General features: G+C 32.5%; 1 protein-coding gene across 1 annotated transcript; it reads left to right on the forward strand.

The window, feature by feature from the left end:
* The first annotated feature begins 189 nt into the window (after positions 1-189).
* LOC128184216 (mannosyl-oligosaccharide 1,2-alpha-mannosidase IA-like) lies at positions 190-14,578 on the forward strand. Its single transcript, XM_052853590.1, has 11 exons — positions 190-768; positions 1,150-1,365; positions 5,316-5,396; positions 6,420-6,514; positions 7,756-7,879; positions 8,460-8,553; positions 9,710-9,825; positions 10,256-10,364; positions 10,489-10,593; positions 10,923-11,095; positions 11,825-14,578. Exons 1-11 carry the CDS (start codon positions 208-210, stop codon positions 12,062-12,064), a joined length of 1,914 nt encoding a protein of 637 aa, XP_052709550.1. The 5' UTR covers positions 190-207; the 3' UTR covers positions 12,065-14,578.
* Positions 14,579-18,001: the final 3,423 nt, after the last annotated feature.

The following is an 18,001-nucleotide window of genomic DNA, read 5'->3' on the forward strand; positions in this document are numbered from 1 at the left end:
TCATCAAGTCGAACACGTCACCATTCGTCCGATTAACATCAACTCACTCCCAAAGTGTTAATTTTAATTTTATTTTATTTATATTGCGACACATAAAAGTTTTATAAAGTTTGGTGGAAAAGAAAGGTGTATGATAGCAGCACTTGTTAAATACGACCAAATCACAGAACAACTTAATTTGCACCGGTGGTTGAGAACGTAGCAAACATGGCGGCCTACGTGTTACCCGTTTCTCAAAAATTCATAAACGGCGTTCCTGTCCCGCAAGGCCGCAAAACTCTTCGACTCAAAGAGAAATACATAATTTTACTGGTGTTTGTAACGTTCGGGCTCGTGTGTTTTGGTGCGTTTTTCTTTTTACCAGACCTACGAGATCGGGTAAGACTCAATAACATAAGGGGTGTAGATGAAATGATGATACCCCGCCGGGGTATAGACAAGGGACAGGTGATAAAACACGATGACGAACATGTTCATCTAAATGACGAGAAATTAAAGTTTAAAGAACAAGTGAACAGGGACGTGGATATAGCCAAAATTGGCAAGAAATTGAACATCTCTGAACACGATGCTGCAAATATAAAGAAATCTATTGATTCTGAGAAGGAGGAAATGGCGAACCTTCGCAAAGAAGAGGCGAGAAGAAAAGCAGAGGAGGAGAAAGAGAAGGACAGGAAGGTGGAGACAGAGCATGAAGGAGGCGAAGGGGGGCAGGGAGGGGCCCCTAGCGACCCAGAGGTGAAGAAAAAGCGGGATAAAGTGCGTGAGGTAAGGAACATCGAAAGAAAGTACTAGAATAAACCGTTTTAAATTAACTGAAATACACATTCTTGACCATTAATTTTGGATAGTGGGCGAAATAATGTAATGGAAATATTTAAGCTGGCAAATGATTTAATGACCTTTCACCAAACTATATCAACATGATCAATATACCCTGCAAAAGAATATCACTCCCTGTAATTGTAGTCGGAACAATCCTCTGGTTTAATTTGACAATTTTCTTTGAGAGATATCAACACATGATCAACACTTACATGCTTCTTTTATCATAGCATTCTTATATATTATATGTACATGTATAACATACTTTTAGGAATCTAACATTTCAGCTGCTGAATATTTTTTTTTTATCTATTGATAATGTAGATGATGAAACATGCATGGGACAATTATGAGAAGTATGCCTGGGGTGCTAACGAGCTCAGGCCAATCAGCAAGCGAGGACACAGTGCCAGCATTTTCGGCAGTTTGAGTCTTGGAGCCACCATAATTGATGCGGCGGATACCCTATACATTATGGAACTAATGGATGAGTACCAGAAGGCCCGCGACTGGATCGCTACCAGTTTTACCTTTGATGGGGTAGGTGTCAACAGGAGCTTTGCAATTTGTATTATTTTTATTTACATGTAATTTAATGTTATGAAATTTTTTTTTGGTTATACTTTGCTATCCTTCCTTACGACAGCTTTATCTGTGCCTTTGGTTTGTTTTATTTGCCATATTTTTTTTATTACTAGGCACAATTTAACATGTTTAATTTTGCATAAGTTTTATAATGAGTATTAACACAGTATAATGGTGTGAATTAAAAGATTCTCAATGCAGAGCAAATATGAACAGTTTTGTCTACCTAAATGCAACTGACCAGTGCTCCAAGTTGCGCCTAAAAGGGTCGCATTTGCGACTAAAATTTCAATTTTGCAACCAAAATTTCAAAGTAACTGACATTTTCGCGACCGAGAAATTTGGACATGCGATCGTCTTGGGATCAAAATTTGTTGTGATCGGGATCGAAATTCATCGTAATCAGGATCGAAATTAACAAAAAAATTAACTCTCGGCCAATGTAATGTTTGAATAAATGTTAGCTTGAATCAGGCGTCGCTGGAATGTAGATTAATGTTGTCAATCACGTGGCCACGATGGCGGAAAAACAAAAGCCAGGGCTTCTGTCATTTTGGTTTCTCAGAAACGTACTGTTAAATATGCAGGATGGCCAAATGCCATCCAACTTACAAGAGTAGGCCTCCAATCCTGCTGGCTGCATATTTTAAATTGTCAATTTGTTAAAGTGTAATAAAGGATATATGTTACTGTATATACAGGAGTCTTTATTATTTGTTTCATATTTAACTTGTTTATAAAATTACTATCAGTTATTATGGTGAGTGAATTATTTTTTGATGGCGACCATAAATTCTGAAATGGCGACCTTAAAAAATTGTTGGTCGCCATTTAGCGACCTGATAGCAATTGTGACTTGGAGCACTGCTGACATATCAATTTAAACATTTACACTTGATTAAAATCAAAATTCAGAAGAAAAAAATTAGGGGTGGGATTGGGGTGTACAGAGATAACCTTACTTTTTAGTCATGTTATTGTCATGAATATATCAGAAAAATACCTTTTTGTCATAATGTGTTTATGATTATGTAAGACTTTTTACTTTGTAAATGAGAAAAGAAGAGAAAATACAACTTCAAGATGAAATATGAGTGGAAATACTCTCAACCACTTCAGTCTAAAGTTTTAAGTTCATTGGTTTCCTGCTCATTTCATTTTTTTCTTGAACTTCAACATGTTCAAGTCTTTGTAACATGATGTCCTGCTAAGTGTTGAATAGCGATATCTCTGAGATTTGATTTAAAAAAGCCGACCAAATTGCATCAGATTTTATTTCATTGAAACCCCTCTCTCTCTCTCTCTCTCTCTGTCTCTCTCTCTGTCTCTCTTTCTCTCTCTCTCTCTCTCTCTCTCTCTCTTGTTAAATGCAAGGAATTAATATCTGTGTAATACGGCGAGAAGCACATCTTGCGGATTTTAAAATCTTACTTTTATTTTCGGACAGATGTAAACTAATTAAGGTAATGATAAAAATTTGGGGTTCGCGATTTTATATTCTCGTGATTTGTTGCAAAACAGTTGAATTGCGGAATTAAGTACCGGTACTCGCGTAAAATAAGGAATCTACCGTATATGGAATTCATTCAATGAATAGAAATGTACATGTACTGTTAAAACTTTCACTGTAGTATAGTGTTATGAATAATAGCCTTTGTCATTTGCTCTGAACTAAATGTAATTCTCTTTATTAAGTCATAAATTTGCCTCATATGCTTTAATAACTGTACTCAGTGTGTTAAGAACTTTCCTCTTGTTGTATTAATTTCAGCCCTATAGCATTTTCTCAGTCATTAAAGAAAAAATAGGCCTTGAAGTAAGTTCACATAGTGGAAGATGTTTTACAGGAGACTCTATATAGAATATGCTTAACATCTACATCTCATCTATTCTAGAAATTATATCAAATTATTTTCTAGTAGAGGTAAATTACATTTATTTTGATCATCATGGTTATTTTTACTTGGGTGGGGCTTCTTTGAAGTCAGATTCATCATAGTTGCCTTTGTTATTTAACATCTGTGTTCACAGTGTGTTCATATTTTGATTTTTGTTGGGAATGGGGAAGTTTGATTTTGGCTTTATCATGTTGATTTCAATGCTTGCTTAATAATAAATTAATTCATAGCATTTGCAGTAATATTTGTGTGTATTCGTCAAAAGTTTGTTTCTACTAAATCAATATCTCTTACTTCTGGTGATTGCTATATACTTTGTACAATCACTGATTGGCTGAAATATCAATCTCTGCTTTGATTTAATTAGCTTTGCTGTAAAATATTGATTGATAATGACTAGGGAAAATGGTATTTCAGATATCATGTACTTAATTATTAATATTTTATTTTTCTACACACATTGATCATTGTGGATAAGTTGGAGTCATTCATTTGATACAGTTGATTCCTCAAATTAAAGTACAAAGAGTCTAAGGGTTTATTTTACATGAACAATTCAGAGTGTCCCATGTTTCATATAGTTACGTAAAGAAGAGGGCTTTTCCTGTTTGAAGATTGGTTTATATTGGCATCTTGCTTATTGATAATATTACCAGCTTAGTTAGAAACTTCATGCAAAAATGTATTGAATTTCTAGCCCATAGGACCAAATGGATATAATCTGTCACAAGTTTACACAGTTCTTGCACTGTAACTGCTGTATTTGATGTTGGTTGGAGGCTTCTCTCCTTTTTGACATTTGATGTAACACCTATCCATCTTGTAAAAGCCAGAAGTACATCATGTTTCTGATATATAGGATTGTCTGGTATAGTGTTAAAAAGGCAGTAAAACAAGGGCAAACACCTGTTAAGATTGATTTCATTCATCGGCATTTGTTTAGGGTAAACAGAAGTTGCATCATTGTTTAAGTCTTCCTACTTATGTTTAAAGGGGGGGGGGGGGGTATATTTATCAGTCATTTCTAGTGTCTGACTGAAGTTGACTCCTGAATATTCTGCATTGTTAAGCAGAGAGGATATTATTTAGTACTAATATTTTGAAGTATAACAATTTAATTTATAGCAGTTTAAGTGTAACATTTGTTTGAGTATGAAAAATAAGGCAAGCATTTAATATTTTTATCATAACTTCTTTTGCAATGCATGTTATACAGTACTTAAATGTTGACTTAATGAAGATCATGCATATTCAAAATACAATGCTGGTTAAAATGTGCACTGAATATATTACGGTACAGGTGTATTCGCATTAACGTACACCTTATACCTTAATTGTCAGTTACTAACTGTATTTAAGTGATTAGAAAATTAAGCTTTCAAATACAAAGTTGATATGCGGAGATATTTTTGAAGTCATATCTTGAGTTTTTTTGCCAGTATTTAAGCAGTCATGGCAATATACGATATTTGATCATATACCCGTGTACTTTACCAGTATTTTGTTTTCACTTGGCATATGTTAAGTGATGAATTAAACAGAAAATACAGAGAATGCTATAGCTTGAAAAATTGATCGTAAAGGATGCTACTGTTTATTCTAGGTTTGTTTCTGAGAAATGATTTTTTTGAAGTAAGGGAATACATGACTCATAATCTTCCATTGGGATTTTGTTTTTGCACTGAAAAGCTAATTTAATTTATATGTATTTTAGGAGAAAAATTTGATAATTATCTAGATAATAAAATGATTGTGAACAAAAAGAAATGAAATTCCATTGTTTTCTAAACTATGAATTTGTACATGTTTTCTCAAATTTTGAGATATAATCATGCAATTTTTTTTTTAATTTTATTTTTTTTTGGGGGGGGGGTTTCCTTTGTGCGTCTAAGGGCACCATTTTTTCTTTTTTAGAAAGAAAGTAAAATAGAATTTCATCAATGTGATCATATCTGCTTCAATTAAAGATAATAAAAAACGTTATCATAAGAAATGTTTTCATTTTAGGCGAATGAGCTGTCGGCCTTTGAGACCAACATCCGCTTTGTCGGCGGTCTACTGTCTTTATATGCCCTCACTGGAGATTCTGTAAGTAGATATAGGAAAGTTTGACCAGGGTTGTCTCTAAGACCAGGGGGGTGGTGAATTCCTCCGCCTAAAGTGACATAATTATTCGGCTATTTTTGCATTTCAAACACAATCTAGCTAAAAGCTAAACCCCCAGACCCCCTTCTCCTTTTAAATTTCTTCCATCTATTTCAATTTTTAGAGACAATCCTGGAAAAGATGAATTTTTTGGACTACAAAAATGCTTCAGTTCAACTTATCTATTGTAAATATAAAGCAAAAATGTTTCAGTATAATTTTGTTGCAGAGCTACACCAAATTGATTTCTTGGTCTTCGTATTCTACGTAAAAAAAAAAAAATATTGATGCAGGCGATTTATTAATTTTAGAACTAAAATCTGAAATGTGAAAATTTTGGGCGGCATAAAAAAAATAGAGGCGAGTGATTTCATTTTATTTTAAAATGTCGTTTTTTACTTTGAAATACATCTAGTAAAACTTAAAAATTAGTGACTGTATTTGCCATTGTTTCAGACCCCTCCTGATAGCTAATTCTATCCCCACATACAGGCAATATTTAATTGTAAACTTGCTGACAATCTGTGGGGAAATTTTTGGTATGATCAATGTAAAAAAAAAAGTGCAATCATGACGAATAAAAAAACAAAAGATCCAAGAATGGAGCGGGAAACAGAATGGAAATTTCTAGATGCAGGATTAATTTTTTAATATTATTTTTTGGGGAAGCCCATAGACGTGTGCGCGGATCCGGTGACCAAAAAATCAAATTGGTGTGGCCCAGTGATAACATGACTTATTAATGGAAATAAATTCTAAATATGTTTATTGTGGTATTTGAGAAATGAAATAAAATCGTGATAAAAACTATTTCAAATCACAAATCGGCAGCAAATTTAATTCAGTGAAAATCTCTGTTTTTACAGTACTGTATTATGTATTTCTTTTTAGATTTAAAAAAAAAGTTGTAGTGGCTATTGATAAATTGCTGCTTGCCTCTAGCATTATTTATGTATTTCTTTGTAGATGTATAAAAGAAAAGCTATATCAGTTGCTGACAAGTTACTTCCTGCCTTTAACACTCCCTCAGGCATACCTCAGTCTATGGTCAACACCAAAACGTAAGTTCATGTTCATTACTAAAACATAAGTTCATGTTCCTCACCAACACATAAGTTCATGTTCATCACCAAAAAATAAGTTCATATTCATCACCAAAGCTTAAGTTCATGTTCATCACCAAAGCATAAGTTCATCACCAAAACAGAAGTTCATGTTCATCACCAAAGCATAAGTTCATCACCAAAGCGTAAGTTCATGTTCCTCACCAAAATATAATTTCATGTTCATCCCCAAAGCATAGGTTCATCACCAAAACATAATTTCATGTTCATCACCAAAATAGAAGTTCATGTTCATCACCAAAGCGTAAGTTCATCACAAAAACATAGGTTCATGTTCATCACCAAAACATAAGTTCATATTCATCACCAAAGCATAAGTTAATGTTCATCACTGAAATGTAAGTTTTTGTTCATTACCAAAACATAAGTTAATTTCATCACCAAAGTGTAGGTTCATCACCATAACATAAGTTCATGTTCATTATCAAAGCGTAAGTTCATGTTCATCACCAAGTATAAGTTTATGAGCATCACCAAAATGTAAGATCAGGTCCAACACCAAAACATAAATTCATGTTCATCACTAAAACATAAGTACTTGTTCTACACCAATTTGTAATGTTCATTACCTCTAAATCAAAATTTCATGTTCATACCCAAAACATAAGTTCATGTCCATCACCAAAATGTAAGTTCATGTTCATTTCCAAAATGTAAGTTTGTATTCAACACCATATTGAAAGTTTATGTTCATCACCAAAATGTAAGTTCATGTTTTACATGAACAAAATGCAAGTTCAACGAAATCTTCAGTCTGTCTATATACTATATATTAAAAATTACCTCAATATTCAGATACCTTATTTAAAAATAATCATTAAGTTTTACTACATGTAGCAGCTGTGTTTTAATAGTTAATTAATTGCTATTTTTAAATTCTTAATGCACTGTAACAGTTGGTAGTGTTTGAATATAAGTTGTGTATATGATCAATTTATAGTTAATATTGTGTTCGGTTAGCTGACTCGCCCCTAATTCTAATTTTTTTAAAACTTAAACCAAATAAAACCTTTATGAAGTTTAGATAATAACTTTAAAAAGATTGATATCCAAATTAAAGTTTAACTGTACTGCAGAAATTTCTTTTTTATGACAACACATTTTTTAAAAAAATTTTGTTTTATTTGATATATGTATACGTGATTTGTATTGATTTTATTTTGTATTTTGCGACACAGGGGCAGTGCCAGGAACTGGGGCTGGGCTTCGGGCGGATGTTCCATTCTCGCTGAGTTTGGATCGTTCCATTTGGAGTTTGTTTACCTCTCTGAGATCAGTGGAAATAGTGTGTATAAGGATAAGGTTAGTGATCCTAATTAAAAAATAATTAACAATATTTGAAATCAGTAAAATCTGACATCAGTCTGTTGAATGTATACAAATAGTGTGTGTTTAAGGATAGAGTTAGTGCTGTGGATGGGAAAATAATAAATAATGGTAGAAGTCAGTAAAGTTTAACATCTGTTGAATGAAAAATGCTTAACATGTATAATGATGTTTATTTGATATATGTTAACTTTGTGAATTGCAAACTGATTTTATTTGTTATAAATCATTAATATTACATGCAATATATTGAAACTCAGCATGCTCAGTGTGACAAATCCATGGGTTACTTGAATATAAAGGTGATATAAATACTAGCTGGTAAATTCTCAATTTTTTGTAAAATTTAATAGAGGAATAATTTATTAGCAACATTCATCTTGTTTTTTTTACATGAAAGTTTCACCAGACCTATTATTAAGAGAAGGAAATTTTCATCATGTTTCTATGAACATGATGAATCAAGTCTAATGATTGTGTTTGAAAGTTAACATAATGGTCATTGTGAGATTATATCAATTAATAACAAAAATTACTAGAAACATTAATTTTTCAGGTGATGAAAATTCGAGAAGTGTTGAACAGCATAGAGAAACCTAATGGTTTATATCCTAATTACCTGAATCCCCGCACTGGCCGCTGGGGACAAAGTAAGTGATGAGTCATCTGTTCTAGTTATCTAACGACCCCCGACCCCTCATTCCCGCAATGGCTGCTTGGAACAGAGTAGGTCATGAGTCACATGAACCTGCAACTTGTGATTTATATATGCTAATTGTTCATAAATATTATCTAAATCCTATATTACCTGGTTAGGAAACAGATACTTAGTTACTAGTGTGGTAATGTAGCTCAAATTATGTTCCCTCTACAATATAAAAACCATGTATATATCCCTAGTTTTATAAGTAGAAGTCAATTTTCATTGTCTCAAATAGTTTAAAAATGATTAGACTGAGAGAAAAAAAACTTTAAAGGTTTATGAAAATTTAAGATGGAGAGATTAGAACAAGTGAGAAACAGTGGTTGAGGCTTTCAGTGCCCTTCATCATTACGTGTTGACATTCATCATTACGTGTTGACATTCATCATTACGTGTTGACATTCATCACATTGGATCAAGATACTGTGGTTATATCAGGATTCATTAAATACCAATTTTTTTTTTTTTTTTTTTGTGGAGTTGATTATTTATTTTAAAGTACAATTTCTAATAACATTTCATGGGCCAAATATTTATGAATCATTGAAACTGTTTTTCACTACATCCATGAAAATTGTTATCCACAAATTTTAATAAACCATGTACAGTACCAACACAACTCTTTATGTTAGGAATTCCACGTAGAAGAAAGCTTATCTGAATAATTCATTAGTGGTTTTTGTTAAAGGAATGAATTCTATCTTTATTTGTTTTATATGATATAAACTGGTTTGGGGTGGGTTACGCTTTATAAACTGCTTTGCAGTTTTAAAAAAAAGCTTTAATTGTTCCAATCATTTTATGTTGTATAAAACTAATGAATAAATTTATTGCTTATAATTCAATTTTTTTTTGCAATCAATTGTTGATAAAAACCATCATTTGACGACGGTTGACCTTTAAAATGACATCAAATTTTCCAAACTTCAAACATAATGTCAAGCAGATTGAAACGTGATTGATGTTTGTCTTACTATGACGTAGGCAATATTCTTCATATATATATCACATCTTCGATATAAACTACGGAATTTTATTAGCCAATCAGAAAGGGCGTTACAACCAGAATTAGATTATTGAATATTGAAATTTCCTATTGATAGGTCATACGGCTATTGGAGCTTTGGGGGACAGTTTTTATGAATATTTGATCAAGTCGTGGCTGCAATCCGGCAAGAAAGACGACCTGGCCAAGAAAATGTACGACGAGGCTGTCCAGGTAAGACAAAACATTTAAAAACCATGGTTATATGAGACCAAGCTGTTCTATGAATCTTATAATGTACAATTATTTCAGTTCATTTTCAAAATGGTAAAGTACATGGTATTAGACAGGATTTGTCATTTCAAACTCATTTTGATAAAGTTCAGGATATTGAACATGAATATTCTTGAACACAATATAACAGATCATCTTCTCATTCTCTAATATTTATAAAGTATGAGGTGTTGAAAAAAATGTGTAAATAGTCAACTCATTTTGAGATAAATTAGGGGAAATGAACAAAATGTCTCAGTGGTCAACTCCCGTGGATAATTATAAAATAAGGGAAAGTACAGAGTATTCAACAAAATGGGTCATGGTCAACTCTGACACTTTGATAGAAATAAAGTTTGCAATATTTAACAACTGATATGTCAATTTCCAGGCCATAGTGGATAAGTTGGTAAAAGTTTCTCCGGGAGGCTTGACGTACGTCGCAGAGTACAAGTCTGGCCGTCTGGAAAACAAGATGGACCATCTAGGCTGTTTTGCTGGTATGTTAATTAATCAACATCAAAAACGGGTTTATTAACCATTTCATACTTCTTATTGTGCCAATATGATTTCATGAATTTTCCTTCTGTTTTAATTTCTGGATACCATTTATTTATATTAAAGGTGGAATGTTTGCATTAGGAGCCAAATATTCTGATAATGAAGAGAAATATCTAAATCTAGGAGCTGGGATTTCCAACACATGTCATGAGTCATATGTTAGATCAGGTATCTAATAAAATCTGTTTTCTAGATATTTTTTGTTAATTTCTCTGCAAAACTATTGAAATATAAGATGATTGAGGGTAAAATAATTTCTAAGGTTAAATGGTTTAAGTAAAAAAGTTCATATGGTCATACCATTTTTTTCTGTGATAATTTTTATCATTCTGTATTATATCACAATGAAAACTGAAATATCAGTCATTCAAGCATTTAAATGGTTGCACTCATCTATGCCTATTGATATTAAAGATTTTACAAAGAGAAAATTTTGTAAATTTCTTTGTTAATAATAGTCTATTAGGTGTCATTTTTATAACTGTAACAAATTTCAGAAACCAAGTTAGGACCGGAGGCATTTAGGTTTGATGGCAACACAGAAGCCAAATCTATCCGTCAGAATGAGAAGTACTACATCCTGCGTCCGGAGGTGGTGGAGACCCACTTCTACATGTGGAGACTGACCAAGGAAGACAAGTACAGGGACTGGAACTGGGAGGCAGTACAGGTAATGTAATATGTAGTGTACATGTAATGTTATATGTGTACATGTAATGTTATATGTGTACATGTAATGTAATATGGTGTACATGTAATGTTATATGTGTAATGTAATGTTGTGTGTACATGTAATGTAATATGGTGTACATATAATGTAGTGTATATGTAATTAATATATTGTACATGTGATGTAATATAGTGTAAAAGTAATGTAACATAGTGCACAGGTAATTTAATATATTATTCAGGTAATGTTACACACTATATTAGTAATATCATATATGGTATAGGTAATATAATAGATTATACAGATAATGTCACAGACTATACAAAGAATGCATGGATAATGAAACAGAATGTAAAGGTAGTATTAACAACCATACTGTACCTGTAATTTAACCGTGTACAGATAATGTTACAGACTGTGGAGTTAATGTTACAGACTCTTTAATTACTGTACATGTAATTAACCGTGTACAGATAATGTTACAGACTGTGGAGTTAATGTTACAGACTGTGGAGTTAATGTTACAGACTCTTAAGTTACTGTACATCAACACATAATGATAGTGCTATATTATGTCAGTTATGTATTTACTGAATGAAACAAAATCTTGTCAAAATGATTTAATACAAAAAGTGCTCTAGATCTTGAAGACAAAGATTTTCCAAAACAACCAATGATTTGATGACAGAGGTTCCACCAGAGCTAACATTTGTGACTTTTACATTGCAGGCTCTGGAGAAGCACTGTCGAGTGGATGGGGGGTACACTGGTGTTCGGGATGTGTACCAATCCAGTCCCTCCCAGGACGACGTACAGCAGAGCTTCTTCCTGGCCGAGGCCCTGAAGTATCTGTACCTGACTTTCTCCGACGACTCTCTTATTCCACTAGATAAGTGGGTTTTTAACACTGAGGCCCATCCTTTACCAATACAAGGGGCCAACACAGTCATCGAGAAAAAAGAGAAATAAGCCTGTCTGTGATTAGAGTTTGGACATGTTTGTGTATGGCTTTGGACATGTTTGTGTATGGATTTGGACATGTCTGTGTGTGGATTTGGACATGTTTGTGTATGGATTTGGACATGTCTGTGTGTGGATTTGGACATGTCTGTGTGTGGATTTGGACATGTCTGTGTATGATGTCTGAGGCATAAGTGGACATGTGCATGTTTAAGGACACAAGTGTGTATGGACATGTCTGTGTGTGGACATGTCTGTGTATGGTATTCAAGGACTTATCTGTTCATGAGTCTGCTTGGATGATATAAATGGCTTGTACATTGTATTTGGAGATATCAGCACAACATATTGGATTTACAATGAAGCAATGATTATAGGAATTCAGAACGATATATTATGCATAGATGTTTAATTATTTATTGTGAAAACAGTTTTATTTTAAAAAAATTATGTTATAATCTAACAGTGAATGAATTGCTGGGGTAAATGAACATGAGATACTGGCATGCATGTGTTTGAACTGTAAATCTGATGAGTTTTGTCACATATAAAATTCATATATTCAATTTACATGTATATCTCTGGACCTATGTAAGTACATGCAACTAATTAATTAATTAATGCAAACAAGACTACTGAGCATTTGTTAAAGCTGCAGAGGCTGATTGTCTTAAAGTCTTGATACATTGTAAGACGGTGTTTGAATCAGCATTATTGGTTTTTGTTTTAGGGATTTGATTGTCTGTTTATTTTTTTAATTTTATTATTTTGGTGGGTTTTTTTTTGGGGGGGGGGGGGGTGACAGAGAGGAGTTAGGGGGCAGGGAGGTGTAACATTGTATGTTGATTGTCTCAAAGTACTGCATGATGACTTTGGAGCTTTTTATTCTAGCCTTGGTATTTCAGAGCTACACTTACCGTTATTTGTTTGAACAGTACATCAGGAGTCTAATTTCATTATATCTTGTCATATTGTGATTGTAGAATATCCTAAGACAGTTTTTTTGCTGTGAAAAAGACTGTGAGACTTTAAATTGAATATTTTCCTCTTTTTAATAGAAAATAATAATTAAGAAATATTAAGCATTTTAGTACCGTACATTTTCCAAAATTTATTTGTCATTTTCATATATTTATATGGGCTTTGTAGGATGAGAAACAAGAAATCCTTTATTTGTTATACATTTGTTTCATTAAATGTTATTACATGTTATTACATTTGTAAGATCTGTTACTTACAACCATCTTATTGGCCGACTTCATCCATAATAGAAATTATAAAAATGTTACATTTATTTCCATTGGTGCACAGATAAACGTAACATGTCATGTTTTGATGGACCAAATTAATAACTCATGCAATGCCAAATTAAAACGATTAATTCTATCGTCCAATGAAAATTTTTGTCTCTCATCACCTTTGTCAGGCTTCTTAACTGTGAGGTCAGAATTATGTCTCGTCTGATTGATTCGATTGTTTACCAAAACACTTGATGGTTCAGTATGTCGGTACATGTGTTGAGATTTAGCTGACCTCTGGTGGTGACTGAAGGAAAATCTGTAACAATTGTTATGTATAAATATCTAATTATGTACATGTATATATGATGAATATGCTGTATATATATATATATATATCTATATTTAATACCATTCCATTTTTATCTATAAAAATGACATTGCATTATAGATATTACAAAATAAGTTATCTGTGTATAAAACAACCCTTAAATTACGCTAATGTATTTTACAGATTGAATTTATTCAAGTATTGGTTACTGAAATCATTCAGTACTTTCCATGGTTACAGTGTGTAGTTGCATACAAGGTTCATATATTGCTGCACATATAAGTCACATCATTGCAGTGTTGAATGTTGATTAGATGATAATTAGGTACTGGTAGATGTAATTTTTTTACTAGTAAATAATTTTTTTACAGTGATTATTGTGAATTTGTGATCAATCTAGATTTATTGTTCTACTCTCAAATGCAAGTATGCATATATTATTATTATTAAAAGAGAGAGAGAGAGAGTCTGTTTTAATCTGTTAATTTACCCACCATTGGTATTTGGTTTCTGAATTACTGTTCTGTCATTCTTAAACTTCATCTATCTTTTTTAACGACTGAACCCCAGGACCAGTGTAAAGATGTATTATATTTATCATATCTTTCTTTAAATTTGTAATAAAATGCACCCTTAAAAATTTATGAATATTTTCAAAAGAAATTTTCTGATGTTGTTATTTGATCCTAGATTGATAGATCCTGTAGTTTTGTCATTTGAACTTACTGTTACCTGTGTCCTGTTTTTAACTTACTGTTACCTGTGTCCTGGTTCTATCTTACTGTTACCTGTGTCCTGTTTATAACTTACTGTTACCCGTGTCCTGTTTTTTGCTGTGTAGATTCCTCCCCATCATCCTTCATATTTGTTCTTCTACCTGTGTTCAGTCAAGTCATGTAAAATAATGTCAATCAGATTAATTTATATAAAATAAAAAAATACATGTATAGTATACTTTTGAGTGTATTGTGTTGATTTCAACAAATGGCATAAATTGATAGATCATTATTCACGCACTAGATTGTTTTCTTTGGTTGTTAATGCGGGAATGAAGGTAGCGACATTGTAGAAAAAAAACACAGGTGCTTGTGGAACGGGTGGGAGTTATGTATTTAGGTAGAGGGTTTTTTTTACTGGAGACCCTAGTACATACATAAACAATGAAAATGATTAAATGAACCAAACTCATAAACAAAATACAAATTTTATACTCTAATAAAGGTTGAACACATCTGTGATATTCTCATTATTGAAAAATTGTAGGAATAGGAATAGAATTTGAACATCGATGGTTTCTCTTAGAGGTGGGTTTTTTTTTTAGATTTGTTTACGGTATTCAATATATACTGGACACTCCTAAAGAAAATACGATGGATACAAAGGTAACCACATGTACGTGGGAATATTTGATCAGTTGGTGCAAGTCCGTGGTGTTTAGCTTTAGTTTTGACCGATCAAGGATAATCCACACAACAGTCAACAGCACAAGTACAAAGAAGACATCAATGAACGATGTTAATTTATTTTGAAAGCTATATGAATTAAAGCTGACGGTTAATTAGATTTATAAACAGCAGTTTTAGAAGTTTTAAAAATCCGTTCACCATACTCTAGTATATATACGCGAACAGATCTCAAGATTTTTTGCTTGTCAATTTAGAAATAGATTTAAATTACAATTTCTTTAAGGAATAAGGAATCATTCGTTTAGTATTATGAGGTGATAATTTCGGTCGGGGCGTGATCAAATCCAATAAAGCCCGTAGGTGTAAAATTTTGAGAAATATTGAACGCACATAAATAAACATAGGAACTGTTTGAATTGAATCCAAATTTAGCGCACTTTGAATTTCTCTCTTTTTTTTAAAGTGTGTTATGTAGGTACATCAACACTTGTTATTATGGTTACACTTTCAAAAAAATAACAATACCTTTGACTTAATTTCGATAGGACGTAACTATCTATTTCTTGCTTCAAAACAGGTTAAAATGACGCTGGTTTCAATTGAAATATACACATATTGCGAGGTCTTTGCTCAAAAGCCAGACATAACTTTTTGATTTCAAAGAGTCAGGCTGAGTGGCCAACATTGTCAACATTGAAATAGACAGGCCTACTTTTTATTGCTGTTTGACACAACTACCCAAAGTCCAAGCTTTTGTTAAACTGGTTATAACGCACTTATTTTTCAATCCCCTCTCGCTAACAACCGTGCCAACGAAAGATATTGATATAAGTTGTAGAACTTGCTTATCAATCGTTGTAAAATAAATAAAGTTCAGTTTTTTTCCATCGTCGGATACCCACGGGTGATCGCGTCTTTTACCCGTGGGTATCCGACGATGGTTTTTTCCTACCTTATTCCCAAACGGTAACAACTGTATCCTTTCGTAAACCATGAACTGTATAATAATGCACTTATATAGAGTGCATACTCTCTCGCCCCCGTTGAATAGAATCTATATAAATTTGTTGTAATAATTTTATTTTGAATTAAAACAAAAATAAATTATTATAAAACAGTTAAAAGAAACTTAGGAACTTAGAAAAAAAATTAGGATAAACACCCCCTTCCAAAAATAATTGCATGCATGGTTGGGGGGGGGGAGTTTAGTTTCAATAATGGGTTAAAGGCTTAAGATGAAATTTCCTGATGATTCAGACAGAGTTATATTACATTTCTTTAAATCTTAGTTTAATAAAGTCGAATGCAATAATTTCTAGAGTTATGACCAGATAACGACATTTGTAAAATTAAAATTTACATGAGGCGAGTTCAACAGAGCAAGCGCTCGCCAAAATTCCCAATACCCGCAACACAAATTTTGGCGAGCGATCGCTCGCTCTGTTGAACACGTGATTCAGCGGATATACGGCATGTTAGTTTCCTACTTGTTTAAATCTGGAAAAACATGAATTTGATATTTAGAATGACTCGATTCTAATTATAGAACTATAATTTTAATCTGAATATAGCAACAGAAACGTACAGACATGGACAAGAAAAATATGGGTAAGTACTTAATGGGCGAATATCTCCTTACCCCCTTTCCCTTAATAGTCTAGTCCGATTTAGTCGAAAACAACTTTTAACGGCAAATAATTATTATTTGGTCCAGCATGGTTTTTAAACATAATTTACAATTATGCAATGAAGCGATGATTATAGGAATTCAGAACGAAATATTATGCATAGATGTTTAATTATTTATTGTGAAAACAGTTTTATTTTGAAAAAATTATGTTATAATCTAACAGTGAATGAATCGCTGGGGTAAATGAACATGAGATATTGGCATGCATGTGTTTGAACAGTAAATCTGATGAATTTTGTCACATATAAAATTCATATATTCAATTTACATGTATATCTCTGGACCTATGTAAGTACATGCAACTAATTAATTAATTAATGCAAACGAGAGACTATTGAGCATTAGTTAAAGCTTCAGAGGCTGGTTGTCTTAAAATCTTGATACATTGTAAGATGGTGTTTGAATCAGCATTATGGGTTTTTGTTTGGGGGTTTGATTGTCTTTTATTTATTTTTTTATTTTTTCTTGGGGGGGGGGGGGTTGAGTAGGGGAAGAGGGAGTTGTAAGATTGTATATTGATTGTCTCAAAGTACTGCATGATTACTTTGGAGCTTTTTATTCTAGCATTGGTATTTCAGAGCTACACTTACCGTTATTTGTTTGAACAGCACACAAGGAGTCTAATTGCATTATATCATGTCATTTTGTGATTGTAGAATATTAAGACAGTCTTTTTGCTGTGTAAAAAGACTGTGAGACTATATATTGAATATTTTCCTATCTTTGAATAGGAAATAATAATTAAGAAATATTAAGCATTTTATTACATTTTCCAAAATTTATTTATTGTCTTCATGTAAATTTATCTCATAATTTCACTGCAGTTCAATTTTTTGCAATTTTCCAGTTGTGGAATAACATCCTTTTGCTCTGGGATGTATTTCAATTGTTGTTTAAATCAAAAAATCTTTTTTAAAAGTAGTTTCTGTATATGAAAACGAAGCCATAAAAAGGACTCTCATGCAGATATGTTAAGCAATAAAGGGGCAGGAATTTTTTATTGTCACAGTGCTGGAAAATGAACTAATGGAGTAACTGCAAACAGGTGCAACTCGCTTAAGAAAACATGGGCTTTGTAGGATAAGAAACAAGAAATCCTTTATTTGTTATACATTTGTTGCATTCAATGTTATTACATGTTATTACATTTGTATGATTTGTTACTTACAACCATCTTATTGGCCAACTTCATACATAATAGAAATTATAAAAATGTTACATTTATTTCCATTGGTGCACAGATAAATATAACATGTCATGTTTTGATGGACCAAATTAATT

Source organism: Crassostrea angulata, chromosome 5, assembly GCF_025612915.1.
Source record: "Crassostrea angulata isolate pt1a10 chromosome 5, ASM2561291v2, whole genome shotgun sequence".
Lineage (NCBI taxonomy): Eukaryota > Metazoa > Mollusca > Bivalvia > Ostreida > Ostreidae > Magallana > Magallana angulata.